The 27,258-nt window shown below is 28.1% G+C and overlaps 1 protein-coding gene across 1 annotated transcript; it reads left to right on the top strand.

The window, feature by feature from the left end:
- Positions 1–3,050: 3,050 nt before the first annotated feature.
- Positions 3,051–26,805, top strand: LOC132933270 (cystinosin homolog). Its single transcript, XM_060999585.1, has 8 exons — positions 3,051–3,144; positions 3,436–3,587; positions 19,918–20,010; positions 20,080–20,199; positions 20,362–20,532; positions 20,767–20,884; positions 20,950–21,052; positions 26,676–26,805. Exons 1-8 carry the CDS (start codon positions 3,051–3,053, stop codon positions 26,803–26,805), a joined length of 981 nt encoding a protein of 326 aa, XP_060855568.1.
- Positions 26,806–27,258: the final 453 nt, after the last annotated feature.

Consider the following 27,258-nt stretch of genomic DNA (forward strand, 5'->3'; position numbering starts at 1 on the left):
TATAAGACACAATTTTAGGTTTAATTTGAGTAAACACATTAAAAGGAATAGTTATTTGAAATAACTTTTTGAGGAATTCACCTTCATTAGATTGCAATAAACATTGTGTATCTGATGATGAACTTTGGTCTACTTCTATAGGATTTTTTATACGATCTTCCAATCCAAGCAATTTAATTAATCTAGATTTCCATCCATGTCTATCCTCATAAAACATAATATATAATGAATTTGAAGGAAGTTTGTAATTTAAATCTTCAGATAAAACTTTCCACACATTACTTGAATCTGGGCTAATTAAACCTTGTTCATTTATAATTTCATGCTTTCTTTTTTTTAATGTCTCAAAAACTAGGTTCTCGTCAACACGAGGTTTTCGTCCCCTTTTAACTGTAGCCTAAAATATACAATTTTTTTTATAGTTTTCACCGAATTAAAACTTGATAATATTTATAATGGATTAATGAATTAATAGTATTATCAGTGTCTAGTATTGATTTACACTTTGTACAGTTTTTACGTATTATACTATTTGTTACGTTAATTAATAGTTATATTTTACGTAATGAATGGCATCATTTTACGATCATTGGTGGTTTACTGGTTTGATCCTTTTAAAGAACAATTTGCTAGGGATTGGCTTTTATAAAATATGAATTTTTTATCAGACAGATTTTTTATTAAGATTTTTATTAAATTTATTTTTATAAAATATGAATTTTTATTAAACAGATTTTTTTATTAACATATTTTATCAATTATAGATCTAATTAGTTCTTAAAACAATTTAAATTTTATAAAAATCTGTTTGATAAAATTTCATATTTTATTTTTTAAAAAAGATGACGAGAACGTAATTTCCATTACATTTTCGTTACTTGGAAATAATCCTAATGAAATTACGTAACACGTTACAATCAAAGTAACGCCGTTACAGTAACGCGTTACTTTCGTTACGTTACTACCCAACACTATTTAATCATCACTTTTAACTGTGAGTATGATTTAGGTAGGTAGTTAATATTGAACCAAATGCTGCTTTAGGTAAATTTCTTAAAAAAGAAAAAGAACTAGTAAACTTTAATATTCTATACTTCATAATAGTAATAAGTAAGGAGAGAAATTTAAAATATTAAAACATTGATCACATGATGACTTTATTTTTGTTTTATTTATTCAAAATATTATATTTACAATCTATACAGATAAGGTATAAGTGTGGTGACATAAAATAAATTAACATTAATTATAAAATAGGAAGACACCTAGCAGTGCCAACTGACCAGAAGTTAGGTTTTGTTTTTAGTTTTTCATTAATTAATCAATTTTTTGTTATCAAGAATCAAGCAGGTCTCGAATCTTTGCCGTTGCCTTTCTAAGATTCTAGGAATGAGTGATAGACTTTTTAATTATTGGATTTGAATGAGCGCTAAGCTTTGAGTGGAATTTTATGTAAAAGGATTTGGCTAAGGACAGCAGGGATCCTAGCAAAATACAAAAACACCATAGCAATGTCTGGCAAATTCGGATGAACAAATAGGTATGATTTTTTTTTTTATTCGGACAATGTGCCGGTGCACCCACAAAGATGGCACCGGCACGTTTGTTTTTTGATTTACAAAGTTCAGGGGCCCTAGCAAAATCTGGCTAATCCCTAGCAAATTGTTGGTATTAGTTGCATAGGCATAGTATAATGTGCCGGTGTCTACTTGACTGACATAGATTGTAGGTATACTTATTTTACATTTTTTCAGTTAGGTTTTGTATTCAAAATGTTAACGTTCTCTTCAACAGTATTTTATAATTACTTACTTATGTGTATCAATGATTAAGTTCATCATCTTTTTTAAAAAATAAAATATGAAATTTTATCAAACAGATTTTTATTAAGATTTTTATAAAATTTAAATTTTTTTAAGAATTAATTAGATCTATATTTGATAAAATATGTTTAAAAAAAATCTGTTTAATGAAAGATTTGTATTTTATAAAAATAAATTTAATAAAAATCTTAATAAAAAATCTGTTTGATAAAAAATACAAATTTTATAAAAATAAATTTAATAAAAATCTTAATAAAAATTCTTTTTGATAAAAAATTCAATGATAATTCTATATGTAATGAAGAAATGGATTCATAATAAAAATGTAAAAAAAAAATAATTAATAATCTGAATTTGCTAAAAAACCTTTATTTGTTAAAAAAATCAATATTTGATAAAAAATCTAAATTTGAAAAAAATTTTATAAAACAAAATCCCTGATAAAAAATTCATATTTTTTAAAAAAACTTAAATGAAATCAAAAATAATAATGTGAGGTATTTTTCATTTGATAAAAATCTATAATTTAAAAACATATATTTGATAAGATATAGTTAAAAAAATCTATTTGAAAATAATTAATATTTTATAAATAATTTAAATTGATACAAAATCTTTATTTGATACACAATCAATATTTGGTAAAAAAAACATAAAAATATAGTTTTTTTAAGCAAATTTGGATTATTTATTAACATTTTTTTTATTCAATCGATTTTTTACAAATTATCGATTTTTGAATTTAAAATATAGATATTTTGAATAATGAATTTTTTATCAAACATATTTTTTATCAATTTGCTTTAACAGATTTTTTATTGATTCTTTATCAATTTACATTTTTTTAATATAAACTAAAGTAAAACACAAAAAACAGATACAATATTATATATTATTATATTATATTATGTCGCGTGAGTTAGAAACCCGTCGACGTTACATATGCCTCATAAATGATAGTATCTATAAGTAATTTTGAAATATATGTTATGCGGTGGGCCCACTTTGAAGTGTTAACCATAGATATTATATTATATATACATCCCTATACCTAATATTACATCCATTATAAAGTAACTTACTACATCGATGGATATTGTAAGAACCAAAAACTTATCTTAACTAATCATTCAGATAAAAATATAATCAAATCAAATGTCTTGATAGAAATTAAGTATTATAACTTTATGGCATACAAAAATTGATCTCAATAAACTAAATTCAAGTATGCAAGGTTGTGATGAAAATATACTAACATCGTCGGACAAAATTATGGCTTTCATCGAAAAATTGAATTTATGGAAAACTAAAATTAATCAAGGTAATTTAATCATGTTTCCACGTACTTTTTTGCTAGTTGCGAATGACAACATTTTGTCATTAATAGTCAAGTCTATCACATTGTTAGAAGTAAAAATGAATAAATATTTTCCAAGTATTAATATTAAAAATTATGACTGGGTACGAGACCCTTTTAATGTGTCTATTAGTGACTTGGTTGATTTAAATCTTGTTGAAGAAGAAAATCTCTGTTCAATTAAAAATTATCGAACATTGCAGTTGAAATTCAAAAAGATCACTCTCAATAAATTCTGGATATATGTTTCTATAGAATATCCAGAGATATCTATAAAACCACTGACTATTCTTTTGCCGTTCTCGACCTCATATCTTTGTGAACAAGGGTTTTCAGCGCTTACGAATATAAAAAATAAAAAACGAGAAAAACGAGAAAAACTAAATTCAGTGGAAGAAGAAATGAGAGTATGTATATCAACTATTTGTCCAAGAATTAAAAATATTAGTAACGCCCATCAGGCACACATTTCTCATTAAATATACCTATTTATAAACTACACTTTTTTTTGTAAATAAATTTAATAACTAATTATACTGTAATTGTAATATTAATAAATAAATAAATAATTAATAAATATTTGTTATCCCATCAATCACACATTTCTAATTAAATGTATATAAAAGTATAATTAATTCAAAACAATTTTGTTTGTCTAAAAAAAGGTCAGTGTGCCGTGAAAATGTTTTGAAGTGTACGGTGTGCCGTGTATAAAAAAAGTTTGAAAACCACTGGTGTAGACTATGAAAAGTACCTATGGCTGTATCATTTAATAAATTTATTTTAATAATAGGTACTATTGTAATTAAAAATATTTTTAAACTTACCATTATAAACAAGATGTATTAAGTTTCAAGTAAAATATAACAATACACAAATTATTATAAAATATATAAACCCGGGTAAAATGCAAGAGCATGCGACTGGACATCTGGACTGCACATGAGAACACAATCACTATAATTTTAATTTAATAATATTGTTATCAATTTGTAAACTCTAGCCTATATTATTATTGTTGTCTACAGAAATCGTCAATGGCATATCTAGACGATGCCTTTACAAAAAAATAGGAAATCCCGAAAAAATACAACACACAAGTAACGACACGTCCACCATGCAATAATAATAACAATAGGTACAGTCGAAACAATATAATTTGATTTAATGCTGGGGCCACACGATGCGTTATTACTGAAAGCATTGGGTTTTTATACAAACGGTTTAGTTTTAAAAATAACATGCTACATAACGCAATCTCATAATGATCTCCCAAAAAAATTAAAGTTTTGTTTCAACAGGAGATATAATGGTAAATTAGCATATATTAAGTATTAAATAAAACAGAAATTGAATTCAAATTTAACACCATTTATTACAGTGACCCACTTGTAACCTACAGTACAGCAGAGTGACATCCACTTACCCACCTTTTGTTTTTTGATTTCTAAGTTTTCTGCTGATTTACAAATTTGCAAATGTAATTTACAATTATTTACAATTAATTTACAATTGTTTGCAATTTGTCCGGAGGCGATCGGCTAAAGTCGGGGGGCTACGTGAACTTGGCCCCCCGACTTTTGTTTTTTGATTTATAAGTTATCTGCTGATTTACAAATTCGCAAATGTAATTTACAATTATTTACAATTAATTTACAATTGTTTACAATAGTTTTGAAAATGTTTGGACAAAGTCAGGGGGCCATCTTCATGTACGTGGTCTCACCAGACGCGTCCCTTTGCCCGTTGAATCAGGTCATCAATAATTGTTGATTATCCACATAATTGCATAATAAATAACCAAAACTCACTATATTTACACTTAAATTACATTATCTTCAAAGCTTTATCCAACCTCAATTTATTTACTACAAATAGAGCCAATATTTTAATAAATTTCTTATTAAATAAATTAGTAAGAGGCGCTATAATACCCAATTCTGCATCAGACCTATTACTAGAAATCATTGAAATATTTGAATCTTTACTTCGAGTATAAATCACAATAAACACATTAACAGAACAAATTTTTCAAAATGAATGCTATTAAAAATAGTCTTAACGTTCTAAATCGCAATCAAAAATTACAACTAATTTCACTACTCAGACATTGCATCAGGGTAATAATTATAACAACTGATACTAAAACTCAAATTTGGATTTCAACTCAGTATAAATCCGTTGCTAAACAATTTATAAAAATCGCTGCTTCATAAACCAATATAAACATATTATCAGAGCCAAAATCCAGACTATTTAAATATATAAAAGTAGAGTGGAACCAAGCTGATTTTATAGAAAACCATTTACATACAAAGCAAAACAATATGACGTACCCATAGAATACCATTTAACAAACCAACCAAATTTTCGGGCACTATTCACGAAAATGTAGATTCATTTATTCAAAAATATAATAAAGCCAGTAGCATCAATAGTTGGACTCCAGAATAAAAAAATCATTTCTAGCCATATATCAAGACACAGCATCAACTTTCTTAGATAATTACGAAAATTACAGTTCTAAAATAATACATTAATAAAACATAAATCCTGTAAAATAATCCTAAATATTATTAAAAATTAAAATATAAAAAATAATAATGAATTAATGAAACAATATCACAGCGTAGAAATATTTCTAAATAAAAAAAAATTCATATAAAAAAAAGAACAACATGTCAGAAAGATTACCTTTTTTTAAACCTACCAAATTTCCGGGAGCTATCAATGAAAGTGTAAGACATATCAATGACTGGTCCTCCGATCAAAAAGTATAATTTCTCGGTATTTATCTACATGGCACAGCATGTGCTTCTTTGTTTTAGTCATATTTAAATTGTGTCTCTATTTTACATTTAAATTAATAATAATATACTTGGGCAGTTGCACGAATAACATTTTATCAAACGATCTGTCACTTTATTATAGTATTATGGGATATTATGTAGATCGTTCTGAAGCAGATGGAAATTCTTCCATCATTTTTTGTGGAAAATCACAATTATCAGATCATACAAAATCTCATATCTGTACTTATGAGTTATATGGACCCGTTCGAACAATACATGTATGATGATAAGTATTTTCATTTTTGTTTACTTTATTTTGACACGAAAACACGTATTTTCCATCGCTCATTGACTTTTGATCAATTTTGGTTTATTTAGATTATATTTACTTCCGGTCCCAAAAAATGATCACACAAATTGAATAGTCACGTATAATCAATCGCGGAAATAATAGTTGTTCGATTGACTTAATATTATCAGAATACCTGTTTTATTTGGTACACATATAGGCCCCTATTATGAATGTATAATATTTTAATATTATATCGATTTTAACACAACGCATATTAATATTAATAGAATATATTAATAGCGTACTAAAAAATTAGATATTAATAATAATACAAAATATAATACAATACAATATATATAATATATATATTGTTACATTTTGAACGTTTGTTTACTAGGGTATCGTGACTCACATTTTTTCGATGACTATTTTCAAATTCGTAAACAATTCCAAGTACTATTTATAATAGTAGAAAGGTACCGACTATGAAATGTAATATTGTATGCTTACAAACCAGAAACGAAATTGTGATTTCTTTCAGCTCACTTTCACGTCACGAAAACAAATAGTCTCAGTAGTGTGTACTGAGTATAGTGTATTATATTATGATAACTGATAAGGTCGAACCACTCGAATCTACATAATATTATAAATTATAATATATAATATAATACAACTTAGTAAGTTTATAACATTCATCATAATAATTACGTTCGATTAGTGACGATTACAGACCATAGTCGTTTTCACATATTTATCATGTAGTTATAATTCACATAATTATAATACACAGGAAAACCTTAAAAAATGAGCTTTGTACCCCAAACAATTTTAATATATAATTTAAAATTCCAGTGCACTAAATTATGCATTAAACATTTTTAAAAGAAAATAAGAATGAAGTTAGGTCATAGTTCATTTGATTAGACGAAATGTGCTAATAAACAAAAACAAAAACAGTTATACAGCCTGTGTAAAATGATAAATAATTTATAAAATATGTGTAAAAAGAATGTTTAATTGTTAATCGACGGATGTTATTGGGAATACAGAAGCAAAATTCGAAAACAGAAAAAAATTATAAAAAACATAAAAAACCAAAAATATAAAAATATGCATTTTGTTTTGGGACGAATATTTTAATTTTGTACCTCTTTTGCGTACACTTTTATTTTTCCGATTGCCGAAACGTGCATACCTATTCAAATAAACACCACGTGGAACAATTATATTTTAATGTTTTGTATTTTTGTATATTATAATATTATATTCTTGTGTTAAGCGGGAGCCGTTCTACGCTTTCTTTTTTATAATGACATCGAAGAGGTATACAATATTATTATAAACAATTATTAGAAATTACACTTAAATACTGTTCTGTTATTTTTCTTTCGTAAATCGAAAATTACAATGATTGTCGCCACCGCAGTGACAATCATAATATTACCATAACACCGACCACCACACACACGCACACGGTCATGATATCTAATAATTATTTTTAAGTCATTATATAATATTATGTAGATTAGGTTGTGACGTGGCATCGGCCAGCATTGGCCGCCAGGTAGTGTCAGTCCGTTCCGTAGCGCCTACGCGGAATGAGTGTTTCCTTACGTGCGTGAATCGCCGTAAAATTGTATTATAATAATATTGTTAGGCGGGTATCGCCGCCATTATTTTATGTTATTATTTATTACATTTAAATATTGTTCCGACGCATTGTGTGTGACGTGTGTTATTATTATTCGTAAAAATATAGGATAGGTAGCAGCTTGCCAGCCGAGCACCTTCATATTTGTGAGTTTTTTATATATATATTATTATTATTATTAGCATTACTATATAGCTGTTGAGCTAGAATGGCTGCATATTATTATTATTTATATTACAGCTCATATAGCTGTAGCTCCTAAAGTCCTAAGTTGTATTATATTCGTTCGGCTAAAAGGCCCGTGTATTATTATTTATAATTGTATTAATATTATAATATACTACAATTATTTGTTTGTGTAAATTATACACCGATATTTTGAACTCTAAAGCTACTTTTATAATTGTATTTCTATAGTTTTTAAGCACACGCCCACACAAGTACACGCCTACACACCCCATATGCAAACTAGTACTCACATGTCTTTCTCGACGAACATGTCCAATTCCTGTTGAGTACTAAGACACAGGACGGTTGGTAAGTAGTGGTGTCACGGCGCAAGAAATATTTTGGTGACCGGGCGACACGGCCTATTATTGTTCGTACCCGGGCCGTACAATAATATAATGTTGGCTATCATCATATTTCGTTTGGTTCGCGAATACATAATACAAGTAATGTAACATGGTAGATACAGCTCTCAAATGGTTTATCATATGAAATATTTGAATAAAAATGATAATTATTAAATTTATTGTTCTTCGTTTTCATTTAACCCGGCGTACAATAGCTGTAACTCGTCTTGCCATAAGCGCATTGTAGCTACCTATAATCGTGCACCGGCTATACCGAGTTCAAACGAATTTATCGGATTATTCCACTCGACCGGCCACTGAGGATATAATAATAATATATTAGGTATATAGGTATTAATTATCTACTTATAAAAATATGGCCGTATAGATTTTCGGGTGAGATACTGCTCTGTACTAGATATTATGTACGAAATCGGAGATAATATTGTCAAACTGTCCCTATATATTCTGTAGTAAGTTAGTATACTTGTATAGAGTAAAACAAAATTTCAAATTGTTGGTATTCAGCGTTAGACTGTAAACGGAGTAAATAAGTGTTATCTATATAGATAACATTTGCCATTGGTTTTAAAAGTCCGATTTGAGATGTTGATTTGGAACAAAGTTCCTTATCGATTTATTTTGTGGTCTTATCAACGTGTATACTGTATATAACAAACTCATTTAGAATTGAATTTAGAATACACTCGATATATTATTTCGTCAAACCAACTCAGACGGCTCCATACACCTAACTGCAGGTACCTAACTATATAGTGATACTGTGGGAGATTTACGTCATGTTGTCTCTAAATTTTAAGTTTTCCTGCAATAATTAGGTATGTTCTAATAATATAATAATACTTGTATAGTCGATACATTAGTTTAATAAATTGAAAAAATAACTTAGCAATGTTACACGTTTATAATATTCCTATGCGTAAGACATTATTTTATTCAAATAATTTATTTCAAAAAGCCACAATTAATTCATCTGGAGTAGTTGACGTGTTCTATTTGAAGTAAAATACACAATTAACAAATAACAAGGCCAAATAACAACAAATATTTCGTTTGACATACAACTAGATACAACCGATAATTTATAAAAATTTGATACGGTATATACTATATACATTATACTTAATACATACGAGTTTAGTTTAGATTTGTGTCATATCTCAAACAGTTAGTTGATATACAATCAATATTATAATATTTGCGGAATGTACCTAAGTACGTCTTGTTGTGTTGAAAGTAAAGTGTTTATTTTTGATACAATATCATGGCACATTGCAACATAAACATGTATAGGTACATTGATAAAACAGAATGATTTTGACCGTCGTAAAAACCATACAAATCAATCAAACGTGCCACGTAGTTGCCCGAAGCAGTAAAAGTGTTATTAATTAGAGGGGACGTGTAGCCTACTGGTTGTTATAAAGATAATATTATTGACTGGCCGTTGACCACAACTGGATAGATGAAATTTCGAACTGTTCTCTTACTTACTCAGTGATGAGATAAGATATTGTCTGTATAATAAAAAGATTTTGTATATGTGTAGTATAAATAATGAAACGATTTGTTTTGTTTTAAATTATCATAAAATATGAATTTCGAACCTATAAGATCAAACGTGGTGTATTAATTTAAGGCAATATTTGAATTCGACTTTGAATAAATTATAACGAACGATAGAATGAATTGTTGTGTGTGTCATTGATATTGAATGGCGTAGGTCTTGTGTACTGTTTCTTGCAGAGAAGCATCATGCCCGTAGAGGTACACACTGCTCTCCTTGTGGACATAGACTGGACTCGAGATAGACTGAGGGCCGTTCTTACAATGTCTGGTAAAGTGTCGGTTAACGCTAACCGACTGATGATACATTTTTTTAACGGCAGAATTCAGCCGGTTAAGTGTCAGTTGACTTTAACCGGACATTGTAAGAACGGCCCTAAGTGATTTTCCGATGTTACTTTGCCGTTATATAACTGGTTTTGTCCCCTCTTAGATCATCGCAGGGCAGCATCACGCGTGCTGGCTGATTGGCCTTGAAGTTTAGATACTAACGTGCGTCTTACACGCTTATATTGAAATTTGCACTTTGACGAATATCTATTGTTGTTTATTATTATTGAGGTAACCACATATTACTTGTGCTTGTATTTTCATAAGAAATGTATGTATTTGTGATTTTATTTTCTTGTAACTTGGAGTACTCATGCGTGGTTGGTCTGTGACTCGTTGGTTGACAATGATTCGTTTGAATGGTACTTGTAGTAAGTCATGTGTTTTACATGGCGAGGAATGTGATAAAGTAGTTATAAGTTATTAAGTTTGTAAGTTAATATTTTTGACTTTTGATATTTGATCTGAATTCTTATTTGTTTTATTATTATTTGTGTGTCAATATTAGATTAAATTTTGTGGGTATGTAGAATTGGATGCTGGCTAGATGATAAAGTCTGGAATGTGTAGTTGTTTTAATTGCCTTGTTATTGTAGACGATTGCGTCATGTGGTACATATCCGTATCGTTTTTTCAATATCTGCTGTGAGACGGTGGTTTCCATATATCTACATCATTAATGCGTTGATGGCTGTGAATTATAATATTTTGATACTAATGAAGAATTCTATTTTTTAATTGCGTTCTGATAATCTGCATCCGTTTGTGATTATTGTTTTGTGTATTTTCCTTTGACGTGGCTGTAAGATGCCGCGGTATGATGCAATTGCATTCCTTCTGGGTGGTCCGAATTTATATTGATTTAATTTACGTAAATAATTTATTTTATAATTTTAAATTGTGTTTTTAAATTTTCTACTCCGGTATATGATCATTATTGGTTCCATATAATTTTATGTGTTTATTAACGTAGAAGGTAGACATATAATTTATTACATAACCAAATGTTTTAATCGAATAACGCGTCTAACGTTAAAATATATTCGTATATAATATAGGTAGGTATTAAAATATCTCCTCTGCCCGGTGAACTATGATCTGCAGTCGATTAGTCGAGTCTTAAGTTTTTATGGTATGTGGGAAATAATTACTTATTTATTTGGAATAGTAGGTATATACCTATCTATCTACTGTGAAAATAAATAAAAAAACTAGATAAAAAAATAAATCACCGTGCTTTACATAATATTATTAATGTTACTAATTAGTCATACACTATTATTAAGTATTATTATTATTATTATTTTTAATTTTGTACACTTTGAATATAATTATATAAATTAAATGAATGCTAACGTACCTACTATTGAAGGATACTTATCGGATATTATATCCTCAGGTATTTTTCTCTTTCTGGTAAATTTTTCTACGATTTTTTTACTTTGGATATTTTTCTTGTTTATCGTATGTAAAGCAAGAAGTAAGTGTATTACATACCTGTAAGCGTATGATACCCTGCTTGTGGATGTATGTTTAAAATAATTTAAGTAATGTAATTTTGGTTTTTGAAACTAAAAACTAACTTTGGTTGTAACTAAAAAAATAAAAACTTATTTTATATTTTTAGAGGCATATACTTACTGAATTATAAAGCAGTAGGTTTTAAAATATAGCTAGTTACTGCTTTATTTTTAAATATAAAATGTGTAATTGGTATATTTCACGAATAAAATAATATATTTTATTATTTTAGAATATATCGAGCGATTAACGTATTGATTTTACAATGATGTGTTTTTTTTTGTGTGTGTGTCTGTCACCACCGTTTGGGGCAGTAAAAATTAAAAATTCATAATAGTTATCAAATGCGCCGGGAAAAAAACATAAAAATTAAGGAAAAACAGGATAGTTTACGCAAAATTGATTTTGGTTTTTAGCGTAACTCTAAAACAAACTACCATAGATACTTAAAATTTTCACTGAACATTTATATTAGTATCCGCTATACATCATTATATGCACTTTAAAAGTAAAAATGTCATAGAAGTTTTCAAAATCGCAGTGAAAAACAAAAGAAAAATGAAGGAAAAACGGGAATTTCTATGTTAAATCTGTTTTTGAGAAAATCGATATTGGTTTTTGGTGCAACTTTTAAACAAAGTTCAATCGCATAGTTTCAACGGCGGAGCAATAGTGTGAAAATATTGTGACACGGGATGTGACAGCCGCGTCGCACCAAATTTAAAATATCGAATTTGTACCCAAGAGGTATAACAACATTTGAAAAATATTAAAAATCCATAATCACAATTTATTTTTATAAGCAATTAAAGTTCAAATATTGACAAAATACCTAAAAATGACGAAAATTTGCAAATTATTTTGAGTTAGAAATTCATAAAACTTTTTATTTTGAAATCTAAGATTTTAAAATGCTATACAAGGTTCCTCAAAAGTTTTTCTACCCTTATCAAAAAAAAAAATTCTAGAAGAAAGTCAAAATTAATTTTTATGAGCGTTTGAAATTTATATTTTTATAACATTTGATATTCACTCGATTTCTCGTGTAACGATTTTTTTATTTTGTTGTAATTAAAAAACGAAAGACTGTGGATACTTGAAAATTTCACTGAATATTTATATTAGCATTTTCTATACACTATAACAATTTCCAAATAATATGACTGTTTTTGAGCTGTTTACAGACATTATCCGTTTTCAATTTTTTTAGTTTTTTTTTTCTATAAATATCAATAATATTTTATTTGTTGGGTACAAAGCCAGAAAAATTAATTCAAGGCTCCTGATATATTGTTACAATAGCAGTAAAAAAATATAAAAATACGCAAGCAAAATTTTTTTTTAAACATTTTAAGTTCAAATGTTGACAACATTTATCAAATTTAAAATTTAATATTTTTATATTATAGCATATTTCTGATGGTTATTTTAAGTAATAATTTCAAATTATTTTGTATTCATGAAAAACAATGTATTTAAATATTTAAGATTGATAGAATTGGATGGAATGAAAAAAAATTATAAACTCATCACTGGTGACTTATCTCAAACCACAAGACATAACAAAAACTTAACAAGGTGAATTTTATTTTACTACCTACCTATAAAGAAATGTAATAAAAATAATAAATTTGACCTAAATATTTATTTTAACTAATTTAATTTTTGTCAACTAAAAAAAATAAGTTATTAGTTTCTATTTTACCTTATTTTTATACAAAGTATCTTTTTTGGGATATGTTATTTAAACTTTTAAGCTATACAATATAATATATTGGTGTTGTGTAGTATCATCTCAATCAATTTATATTGTTATGTTTAATAAGATAAAACCACTTTTATTATGAAATTCAAATTATTTATACCATTTTCAGACAGCTATATATACTAAATACACTACAATAATGTGTTAAAACTATTTTAATACAGCTTGGGCAGTTGGTTAAGGTGGTCTATTGAAATTTTTTACTAATCACGTTTTAAATTTGGGTTTTATCGATTCTGCCAGACTTTTGTTTATGTTCATTCCGCCTACTGTTTGTTGAACAGTAACCGATGTACCATACTATATAGATTTTTTAATTAACTGTTTAGGTACCTACATGCAGCTTACCATATAACTCATAATAGTAACTGTATCTTTTTTATTTAAATAACTGTCAAACATTGTTGTCCACAACGGAAAAACTTACAAAATGTATAGATTTAACCTAAAAAATTATGCATATTGTTATGGCAGATAAAAACAATAAAATACAATGTAGAATTCGTTAAAATAAAATATTCTAGGTACAGACATTACAACCTTGTTTATCGACAGTTCGACGTATCATATTTAAAGAAACAACTATAATTATTATAATAACATGAACCTACCTACACGGTAGCCTGTTCTGTTCGAGAAAATCGGTCAATATTATTTCAATATAATATAGTGTAATACGCTTCAAGTAGCTACTATAATAATAATAATAATAATAATAATAATAATAATAATAATAAGTAATTATAAATATTCGACCACTGGTGGCATTTTGACGCGTGAGACAGAGATGCTGGTTATCGATTGACAATCTTATTAGTAGTAAATTAATAATAAAATAATATTACTACGTTACGATGTGTGCGAGTCGAAAATACAGTGGCGCCGATCGTTTTCGGATGATCACACACGCCACTGATCCGCAACCTCTGTTGTCAGGTACCTAACGAAACGAGTAACGATATAATAATATAATACTCGTCACAGTCATCGTTCGATCGATCGAGGTTTCGCGTTTATTGTCAGACATAATTGCACACAATCATACACACACACAGTGCCGTAATTACAATTTTGAGGCCCCGGTTCAAAAATATTTTAGAGGCCCTTTTAGTTTTTACTGTAACATCGGTGGAAATAAGGGGGGAGCTTAGCCACCAAATATACCAAAAGCCCCCCCTCCAAAAAAAAAATTAATATAAAGTATTTTTGGCTGTGTGTGACGTGTGGTAACCGAGCCCTTTGCTCACATTGATGTATAAAATGTTAGCCCCCCCTAAAATTTTAATGGATTTCTTCTTATATGTACTTAAGACATAAACAGTGGCAGCCAGGATACAGGCATTTTGAGATCATGTATCCAACAAAAGTGTCCTACCCACTTGTCATTTTTCTTTAGTAATTGCAACTTATGTAATAAAAAAATGTCTAACTCCACTTGACAATAATACTCAAATAAGTGGGGGACGGAGTGGCCGACCCGAGTTCGATACCTTGGCCGCGGGCGGCTTTTTTTTTCGGGCAAGTCACGGTGTCCGGAGAATAGGTGCCGCCATCCCCCCACCCGGGGCACGGCAGAAACCTACGGGTGCCCCATTAGAAATTCTGCCAAAAAACAACACACACGTGTACCAACCTACCCAATTTAAAAACCTACAGTGCCCTCCCCCACACCCAATGGCCTATGTTGCCGCGGGTTACCCAATAAAAAAAAAAAAAAAATACTCAAATAATATATCATTATAATATTATATCTTAAACATCTGATTAAAAGTAAATTTATTTATATAGTAAATACTAATAACAAAATAAATTTATTTATTTTAGGTACATATATTACATTTATAAATGGCATGCATAGTTTTATCTTAGGAATTAAATATTTAAATTAATCAGTAAATTCCATGACAGATAAAGTTGATAAGATTGAAAATAGATACAAATTAATGAATCTTTAAAGTACATTCAAATAGAAAAAACCACTGTGCAATTAGAAAAAGCTGGACAAGTGGGTGTTACTTTGCTGTACATTAGGTTACAAGCGGGTGACTATATGGATGTTGTTAAATTTGAATTTAATATTATAATATCATTGTATAAGAAAAACAATTCTAAATGAAGACGCGCTCAGTCAGCATATAATATTACTAAGTATATTTGATGAAATTATTGTGTATTAAATAATTTATATATTTAACTATTTACGTAAAACCTTGTTTTAAATTTTCCATCCTTAAGATATAAAAATTGAACATTTTATACATTTTTAAGTACAAAATAATTATTAAATTTTAAATTTGATAAATTTTGTCAAAATTCGAACTTTAAATACTTATAAAAAAAATTGTGCCAATATATTTTTAATATTTTTCAACTGCTATTGTAACAATTTATCAGGAGCCTTGTATTATATTTTCACGCATTTTTACCAAACAAATAAAATTTTATTGACAATTATAGAAAACCAAACTAAAAAAATTTAAAAAAAGTATAAAAAATCAAAATATAAACATTCAGTGAAATTGTTATGTATATACAGAAATTCGTTTTATTACAACAAAATTACAAAATCACTACATGAGAAATCGAGTGAATATCCAATCTTGTAAAAATATGAACTTCAAACACAAATTTAATTGATTTGCATGCAGACATTTTTTTTTTTTATAGAGTTAAAAAAACTTATGAGGAATATTGTATTACATTTTCAAATTTTAGATTTAAATAGAAAAAATTGATTTTTAATATTTATCATCGGTCTTTGAAACAATATTTGTGGAGCCTTCTATAACATTTTCAAGCTTTTTTACCCAACAAATTTTATTAATATTAGCCATTAGGTATAGAATAAAAAACTAAAAAAAATTGGAAACTGAAAATGTCCGTAAGCCGCTCAAAATATTTTGAAAATGTTACAGTGTATAGAAAATGATAATATACACATTCAGTAAAAATTGTATGTATCTACGGTCATTTTTTTTAGAGTTACATCAAAAACCAAAATCGATTTGTTTAAAATCGATTTTGCGTAAAAATTCCCATTTTTCCTTTTTTTTTTGAGCCAATGAAATAGGACCTATATGTATACTTAATATTTATATACACGAGAATACAAAATTCAGAAAGATTGAATTCTTACATTTGATTTTACAATTGTTTTATAATATTATGCATGGTAGATAATGATAAAATCTGAGCCCCCCCCCCTTCATTGTGAGGCTAGCACCGCCCGCACTAGCGGTAGTTGCGACACTGCACACACGCAGTACACACACACATGTGTTACTTATGTTACGGACTAAAATATATCTTAGTCCATGCCTATTGTCGTATATTGTAGACGGTCGTCAAAATAATATTATTTAATATAATATATGTAATATAGTTGGGAATATTTTAAATTGTAAATTGTTGACATTGGTCAGGCCAGCGAAGCAAGATGTGCTGAGGCGACAATAATATTTTCTATATAACACCGCCGTACGCGCAGGCACAAGGGTCCCGTTGTCGCTGAGTGATTCGGCAAGGACGTAGGTACGACGTGCGTGTGAAACGCTGATCGTAGTACACTAGTACGAGCTAGGCAATCTGAATTTGCTAAGTGTTTTATTTATGTTTGTTTTAATGCAATAAAAGTGTTTCCGACCTGAAAACCCGAGTTAAACACTATTTTAGTCATTCTTACGTTCTTACCTTTTATAGGAGCAGCGCCGGGATATACTATGTGTCAATGAAGTTTTATTAAACTGAATAGTGCCAAGTTATATGTAATCTTTGAATCATTTCAACTAGATATGAACGAACTAAGAATTGACAAGCGCATACCATCGTACCTCAACGAGTTAACAGTGCCATTCTAATTTTAGAGAGTGTCATTAACTAGAGAATACGAGGGTAAGGCGTATAGTTGGTTTACCGCGTATTGTCCAATACGGGTGATACCACTGTAACGTGGTCGGGGGGACGACCAGTTAAATATAAGATATCCAAGGAGAATTGTAGGATCTTATAGATATAACGTATACCTAATAATTAACAAACATGGTAATTTAAATTTTTTTAAATTTAACAAAATAATTTTAGGTTGTGTTGAGAAATATTTTATTATTCATTTTTTAACGGTAATTACTCGATATTTGAAGACGTATTAATATAATATTATTTAATTAAAATATTCTGCATGGTAGACATCCAGCCTTTGGACAGCTTATGTATAATTTATAAGTGCTATAACAATTTAAGACCTATCAGAAATTTCAACAAATTAAAGTAAAAATTTGAATGTACTGATGCCAGTTATTATATAAGTTGTATTATTATTATTTAGTTGATTCAATTGAAAGACATTGGTCTCGTATTATTAAAAAATATTAACAAGTATACGTTGTTGGATGTTTTTTTGAATTTTGGTTTGTATAAATCCTGTGTAATGTTAACCAAGATATTAACAGATTGTATTTATTCATTTTAGATTCTGAGCGAAGCGATGAATGTATTCATTTTATAATGATGTGTGTTTTTTTTTTTATTTTTATTTATTTTTTTTAAATTTTTGTGTCTGTCATCACCTTTTAGGACAGTAAAAATGCTTTGATTTTCTTAAACAGTTACTTTTCTGATAGGAATGTGAATCTTATTGGTATTTTGGGGGGGTCAGAAGTAAACATTTCCCAGTAGTTTTTAAAGCGAAGTGAAAAACAAAAGAAAAATTAAAGAAAAACGGGAATTTTTACGCAAAATCTGTTTTTGAGAAAATCGATTTGGTTTTTTGGTGCATCTCTAAAACAAATGACCATAGATACATGCAATTTTGACTGAATGTTTATATTAGCATTTTATATACATCATAACATTTTCCAAATATTTTGACTCATTTTGAGCTGTTTACGGACATTTTCAGTTTCCATTTTTTTAAGTTATTTTTTCTATAAATATCAATAACATTTTATTCATTGGATAAAAAAACTTGAACATTTAATAGAAGATTTCTGGGTTATTGTTTCAAAATCAGATGAAAAAAATTAAAAATCCATGGACACTATTTTTTTTTTTTAATCATTCAAAGTTCAAATATTGAAAAAGTACGTAAAAATGATGAAAATTTTGCAAATTAATTTAAGTTAGAAATTCATAAAAAATTTTCTTTTTAAATTTCAGATTTCTAAAATTCCTCATAAGTTTGTCTACCTTTATCTGAAAAAAAATGTCCACAAGAAAGTCAAATTAAATTTTTTATGAGCGTTTGAAATTCGTATAATTACAACATTTGATATTCATTTGATATCTCATGTAACGATTTTCTTATTTTTTTGTAATTAAAAACGAATGACTGTAGATACATGAATTTAAAACAAGGTTCGTAAATAGGAAAATATATAAATTACTTTATTTACAATAATATTATCAAATAAACATAGTAATATACTAATATCACAGGATGACTGATTGTTTTCGCTCGGAATCGTTTTACTTATATAATGATATTATTATATCATTGAATTCAAATTTAACACCATCCATTAGAGTGACCCACTTGTCACCTAATGAACAGCAGAGCGACATCCACTAACCCACCTTTTTATGTTTTATTTTAATGGCAAATAGCATTTATAAAACCACATATTAAATTTAATTGTATAAATTTGTTCCACTATTCATCAATTTTAATTTAGTACCTTTCTAATATCCGTATGCATTATCAATTTGTGTGTCACATAAGACATAGTAAGACACAAAATATGGACTATGCATATGGACATAAGTCTTTTTTATAATATAGTTCAGTAGAACTTCGATTAACCGTCACTCGATTAACCGTCACCCTCTGTTATCCGTCATCAGTCACCGCCGAAAAAAAAAAATAATTAAAAATAAAACAAACTAAAATGACAGATTTTTTTTTATAATATGTGTGGTATGTTTATAATTTGTTACAATGTAAGTATTTTTTTTTTTTAAAGTACACACGTAAAATATGTTAAATATATAATATAAATATAAAATATAATAAATGTGTATATGTATTTACACGTTTTTTTTTCAAAATTTCCGTTAACCGTCTATTCGATTAACCGTCATAGCCCCGGTCCCAACAGTGACGGTTAATCGAAGTTCTACTGTACTTCATATTTTTGAAAATGTTATAGTAGAATACTGCACATGCAGTATAGATTAAAATCTGATCTAGGTATTTATTAATATTTTGTATTATTATTTTTAGTGTTGTTGGTTTAAATTTTGACTTCATTGCATTGAACTTGATTGGATTTATGTTATATTCGATGTTCAATGTTGGTCTATGGATACCTGAAATTGAAGTAATGTAATTAGTCATCAATGTCTTTTATCACCTTTTAATTACCTGTCTGTTTTATATGATTGAATAGAAAGACTACTTTGCCCGATATCCTCGTGGACTAAATCCAGTTCAATTAAACGACATATTCTTTTCTATTCATGCTGTATTTGCTACTTTAATAACTGTGACCCAATGTTATTTTTATGAGGTAAACTTTAGTTACATTTGTTTATTAAAATTGCTTATGTAATAATAGTATCATTATTATTATATTATTGCATCAAAATATAAAACATTTAAATATGTATATTATGTAAGTAATTCGGTAAACTAGTGTCCTGTTTTAATTAAATATGTATATATTTTGCAGAAAGGTGATCAACAACTTTCTCGGACAGTAAAATCAATCATGTCCTTTTACGGATTACTAATAGCCATACTATTAGTTCTAGTATATTTACAAAAGATAGTATGGCTGGACTTTCTTTATTATTGTTCATATATCAAGTTGACTATAACACTCATCAAATACATTCCACAAGTATGTGTTACACTCATCATCTAAAAATGTTCAAACCCGTTATTTTCAATAAATTATAACTTTTACTAAAACAAACATCTCCAACTTATTATTAGTGGATCATTGTAATTAGAAGTCTAAAATTAATATATACTTAAATTTGTTCTTGGTTTTATTCATGTACTATTATATTGAATAGGTACTATGGTTATTTTATATTTTTTGTGTATGACAATAAAAATAATTTATTTCTAGGCGGTAATGAATTACAAGCGTAAGAGTACAATTGGTTGGAGTATCGGCAACATATTCTTAGATTTCATAGGAGGATTACTTAGTATATTACAGATGATTATCAACGCATATAACTACAGTAACTATAATTTTCTACTGTTAATATTTTGTTTGTGAGTTCATCATCCTTTTTTTATATTGTAGATGATTGGGCCTCAGTGTTTGGTGATCCGACCAAATTTGGTTTGGGTTTGCTGTCAGTGATTTTTGATATATTGTTTTTCCTACAACATTATGTATTCTACAGGTATGTTCCACGTTCGATATTTTGCATTGTGCATGTTGTAGCTTACTGCATGTTTAATGTACTGTCTAGTATCAAATAAGATTTGGAAAATGTAACTCCAGTCTTGTGCAAATGATTCTGGTGATATTACGATTATCAAGATAAATGTTCACTTTATGAATCTTCTTATTCTTTAATATTCTGAGTCCAGAGAGTTCGAAAATATATGATCTCACAGGTTACACCTCATTTAGTATTAAAATTATAATTTATTTTGGTTATTATTTTAATTATTGTTAGTACTTAGTAGGTATGTTTTTGTAGTATAATATGTAAAGGTTATTTTATGAATTTAACTTAATTAACTGAGTTCATGTGAATAATTATTATTTTATTAAATTTATTCATAAACAACTATTGTTATTGTATCGTGTTCAAACATTATATTTTTGTTTAATATCTTTGACTTTTTATTGAAAACAATTATAAAACTACATGCGCTCATTTGTAAGCTTTTTAGTTTATTTATCACTATTTGTTTTGTTCCTTAGATTAATTCTGCGTGGTTTTAATATAGACATGTACAACATTGAGATTAATAATATTTCTAAAGCTCAAACACAGCATTAGTATCTCATAAACTTAAAAAAAAAAAAAAGTTCAAGTCACTTAAAAAAGCATACAATTATTTTTTTTTTTTCTAGTGGAGTATTTTGATTAGTTAGTTGTTCAATAGCACTATCAATTTCAATTGGTGTTCTAAAATTCTAACTTCAGACGTTCATAACAAATTATTGTGAATTTATGATCAGTTAATTTTTTTTAATTACACTATTAACCACACGAGAGAGCTTGAATTAAAATTAAATTTTTTTTGATTGAGTGAACAATTTTTATTGACAATAACTATATAAATACCACAGAAATACAAAAATACAGAAATTACTAATATCAAATATATTTGGTAAAAATTTCAAGTATCTATAATTATTCGTTTTTGAGTAATTCCAGAGAAATAAAATTGATTATGTCAAAAACTTGATTATTAAAACAAAAATTAAAAGAAGGTGGGAAAGTGTGTCGCTCTGCTGTACAGTAGGTCACTGTAATGGATTATGTATAAATGAATTCAATGATATAATATCATTGTATAAGAAAATCGATTCTGAGGGAAGATGGTCAGTCAGCCTATGATATTACCAATTGTATATTTGAAGATATTATTGTGTATAAACTATAAAGTAATTTTTATATAAGTCTAAAGCATCGTTTACCAACCGCGTGAGGCGTCCATAGATGTGCCGTGAAATGTCATGATTAAACGCTTAGGTAAAACTTCGATAGTTAGTTAAAATATATTGAAAGGGAACCAGTCTCAAACTTCTCACTAGGACTAGATTTTTATAATATAATCGTAACATAACCGTAATGTAATGTCTCGGTTTTTCCATATCAATAAATTTAATAGTTGTAATAAATTAAAATATGGTTCTACAAGAATTTTCTTAGCCTAAATAAACACACAATTTTAAATTATTTGCTTGTAATTTACTCTATTTTGTTATTAATATGATGAAGGCAAAATGTCCTAATATTAAAAAGCGGGTAAGTGGATGTCGCTCTGCTGTACAGAAGGTTACAAGTGAGCCAATCTATAATGGATTGTATTAAACTTGAATTCAATAATAAAATATCATTGTATAAGAAAATCGATTCTGATCGGAAATGGTTTATCTGTCTGGATTTTTTAAATTTTTATTATTTATTATATCATTTAAGTTAAATTAATATTATCATGTTATAATTTTTTATTCTACGGTGATAAACAAAGCGTTAGAAATTAAAATCCCATTTTAAGCGGTTTTTCGTAATTTGTCAGAAGTTTTTTGTCCATATTTTGAAGGTTTTTAGAAAATCATGTACTTCCGTGAATATTTATCAGGAATCAAGAAAAAAAATTATTATATTTAACTGTTTCTATATCATTTCTGATAAAGAGGATGGAGACTCTCATCTAATCTTAATTGTGAATTGGTGGATTCGATTACAATTATTAAATGATACCAAATTATTTATTACGTTTATTTTTGTATTTTTGTATAACAAATTGTGCGTAGCAAAATTATTATTTACTTCTAGAACTTTTCATGCGTGTGTATTTATTATATTGTTTATATAAGTGTAATTATTATATTTATATAAATCACGAACTCACATGATATTATCAATATTGTTTAAAATTCTCAATGTCATATTAATATAAATGTAAATATGAAATAAGAGATATTCTAGTGTAAGATTTATTTATATGTTTTCCAATAATCTGAATAAAATATTTACTATTTACAGATTCAAAAAAACGTAAGGAAACCTACAGTAACATGGTTCAATAAAAAAATTCAAGTGTTTTTTTAACAAATATTTAACTTCACAAAAAATAATGTGAATAAAATATTCATGATTCTAGAACTAAATTAAGTCGTTCAACTATCAACCTAAATTAAGTTGCTTGATTAATTAACAACCAACTTAACTAGGTTCGAAAAAAAAAAAATAATATATTATATAAATAGATGATAGATTGTGAATCTATAGTAAAAAAGAGTTAGTGAATGTGAATTATGAATACGTGATGGTATTGATTACTTTTATAAAACAATTTAATTATGTAAAACGTATTAGTTATTATATTTATATAAATCAAAAATTCATATTATATTGTTATAAAGTTTTAATAGTTATTATAAGATATTATTAAGTAAAAAAATATTCTAATATAACGTTAATATTTTTAAGTCTTTCAGATTGTATATTATGTTTTATAATCTATAAAAAATTTTATAATTCTGTACCTATCTTTATAGAATTTATACGATTATATTATGGCATAACTTATAATTATAATAATATCGATGGTGGAAAGGCCAAGTAATGTAACCCACAATTTTATCAAAATTGAGGTTTTAACTGAAAATGATAAAACACATGTAAATACACGTTTTTTTCCAAGTAATGTAAGCCTAAAATCATTTTTTCCAATGCAAAATTCAGGTTTTACTCATTTAAGATTAGTGTAACCCACAATAGTAACAAATGGTTAAGTGATGTAAGCAACAACGTATCCCACAATATTTGTAAGCAACTCCAGTCAATTGATGTAAGCAACAACGTATCCCACAATAATTGCAAGCAAACCCAGTCAAATAATGTAACCCTCGCCGCGCCATCATTGTTTTAGTTACCTATTTTACAATACGTTGCAACCAATAATACCCATTTGATGATAATAGTGATAAATGATAATACTATTATTATTACGTACTACGAAATATTAAATTTCTTATTAAATCGAGAAATCATAGTTACAAAAACAATACATTTTTCGACTGACAGGATGTTAAGAGGATGTTAAAAAAGGAATTTTTATATTTTAAATGTTATACTTGTATTTACAATTTGTTTATTTCATTAAGTTTTTTTAAATAAATAAAAAGAACTTTTATATTATTTTAAATGTTATACTTATATTGTATTTGCTGTTTGTTTCATAATTGTATTAATCTGTTGCAAAATAATTATAATATTACTATGTGTATTTAATTGCCTATGATCTCCCATAAATATAAGGCGTTACTGCCTTAGATTTTATTAATAAAATAATATTATATTAAAAATATTATTAACATTAATATATTTTATATTTCTATTAAACAATAATTATTATATTGAGGGTTACATTCATTGAACATTTTTAGTTAAATTTAATCGGTGTGATGTATAAGAAATGTATCCCCTAAAGAACGTAACTTAACCCACCGTTTAAAATATCAATCCATGTAAAATACTGTAACCCTCAACTTCCTTCAATTTGAAGCACAGTAAGTAGTTTTAAAATAATTTAAAACTTTTAATTGTATAATTATTTATTAAAATACGTAATCAACAATAAAAAAATTAAATTTTAACTTCATTGGATAATTTTTAACAAAACTATTAAGATTTTAGTCTCTCCTGTAAAATTTCATTTTTGTGGCTTACATTACTTGGCCTTACCACCATCGATATACATGGTTCTAGAAAAATATACAAATGTTAACTGTTGTCGTTGAAAGTTGTCTTGAAGAATTAAAGCGTGTGATAAATCATGACTAAATTTGTTATTACAATTTAGAGTATGGATTTAGTACAAATTTTTAAAAAATTAAAAAATAATTATATTTAATTATATCATATAGAAGTACTCATTGCTAATGTTTTGACTGTTGACGCAATTGACACATAAAATACAACTGATAAATGCATTTTTTTTTTGTTTGGGAGGGGGGTTTAGTAACTGAGGTCATTAGCTTGTGGTACTGTAGTTTTTTAACACGTGTGTGTTTGTGTGGCAAAGATTTGTCACTAAAAATCTCGGTCACCTATCTGGGAGCTAGTGACACCGGCCAGTGCGTACACTCAAAACGGTTTCGTAACTGAACGCACACACCGCGCCACACTGAGCCAAAAAATTATTTTTATAAAATAAAATAATGTTTATCGATTGGAATTTTAAAATTTCAATCATCGTGGCTAACGTTAAAATAATATTATCTTTATCGATTTCGATATTGGTTTCGATTAGCTCGAGAAACGATAAAATATTATTTTATATTTTATAGTTTTACCTATATACCCAACGCTATATATACATATATTACGCTATTTTCCTAGAAGAGATCATAATCTCGTCAAACACGTGCAATATCTGGTCTCTCCACTTACGGGAGACCTTTCCAACTGTGATCATCTCTTCATCAATGGCTCGACATGTCGTGATGTGTTCATCTATGTCAGGAAAGTTTTTATTGAGGTTTTTGCTAACCAGGTCGGGACTGTCCTCTGAATGAGTTTTACTCTTTTTACAGTTTATGTTTTGAGACATGGCCTCGAATTCCACGCTGTCTGCACCACCTTTTAACCTTAGTATAGGCCTTCAAGGTTGTAGCTGGCTGAGTCCATGACTACACCTTCCCTTTGGATATTATTAGTTAAGTTTATGCCCAAGGGCAAGTCAAGTTTTTTGTCTATAATTTTGCCAATCTGTGTTTCGCCGTAGGCATGTCAGCCAGGCTGCTCGGCTCTGGTCGGTGATGCTTTGCGAGCGGGACCCCCCAAAATCCGTGGGCCCATGCCTTCTTAGAGGGTGAATTTACCGATTTAGGCAGCGTATCACTTGGGGCACATGTATTCTTATGCCAATAAATAATATAAAGAAGTCAAAATATTTTTTAAATGTTATCTTATACAGAAATTACTAAAATAAATATTTGGTGATAATTTCAAACTATTCGTACTAATCTGTCTCCCTAACGTCATCTGGCCTGCAAAAAAGACTACCGCTCCGATATCTCAAGAATTCGTCGATTGTTCCTCCACTACCAGCAGATGAAGAAGATTTCCCGCCCCAAGCTTTCACGCCAAACGCAACTACCTCACCCACCGGCCGACGAAGAAGATAACTCGTGCACAAATATTAATCTGCCACCGCATCGTGCGTCCGGAGACAGTCCACTTCACTCGGTAGAACTGCTCAAGTGGACGGCAAAGTGGTTTACACTTGAGTGGTGAATGTCGACACAAAACAACAGTGATTCGGAACAAAAAGGCCCGAACGTGGTTGGTCGTACGATAGAGACTACCCCAAAGGAGTTACATGGACGGACGACGAAGATCCATCCGGTATTGTCCGGCTGCCTGAGTACACCAAACTAGAACAACTTGGTGTAGTTTCCTAAATATCCATTATACATGATTACATGAATAATACGTGATGCTTGTACAGCGCTCGTGGTACATGTTATACCGTACTGAAAATTGTATTTATTTTGATTTCGCTTTGACTACTGAATAAACGATAACATATTTTAGGCAATAAAAATATAATGGTAATGTTAGATAATACGGAATTTTAATATTTTTTTCTCTAATGTTTGAAATGGAGACACCGTGGCCGGATTAAACCTGACCATCTTTTTAGGCACATCATTTTAAATAGCCTTTTGTATAAAAATAAGGTTTTCCTGAAAAAAAATTGAGTTTTTATCCAATATTTAATATATTTATTTGCATAAACAAATAATACATAAATATAAATTTGTATGGATACCTAGTGATTACGTATACGTAAAAACAATCTTAAGTGGACACTATACCCTCATGCGTTGTCTCCGTCTTCCAAATGTACAACA

The sequence above is a fragment of the Metopolophium dirhodum genome, chromosome 1, assembly GCF_019925205.1.
Source record: "Metopolophium dirhodum isolate CAU chromosome 1, ASM1992520v1, whole genome shotgun sequence".
Classification (NCBI taxonomy): Eukaryota; Metazoa; Arthropoda; class Insecta; order Hemiptera; family Aphididae; genus Metopolophium; species Metopolophium dirhodum.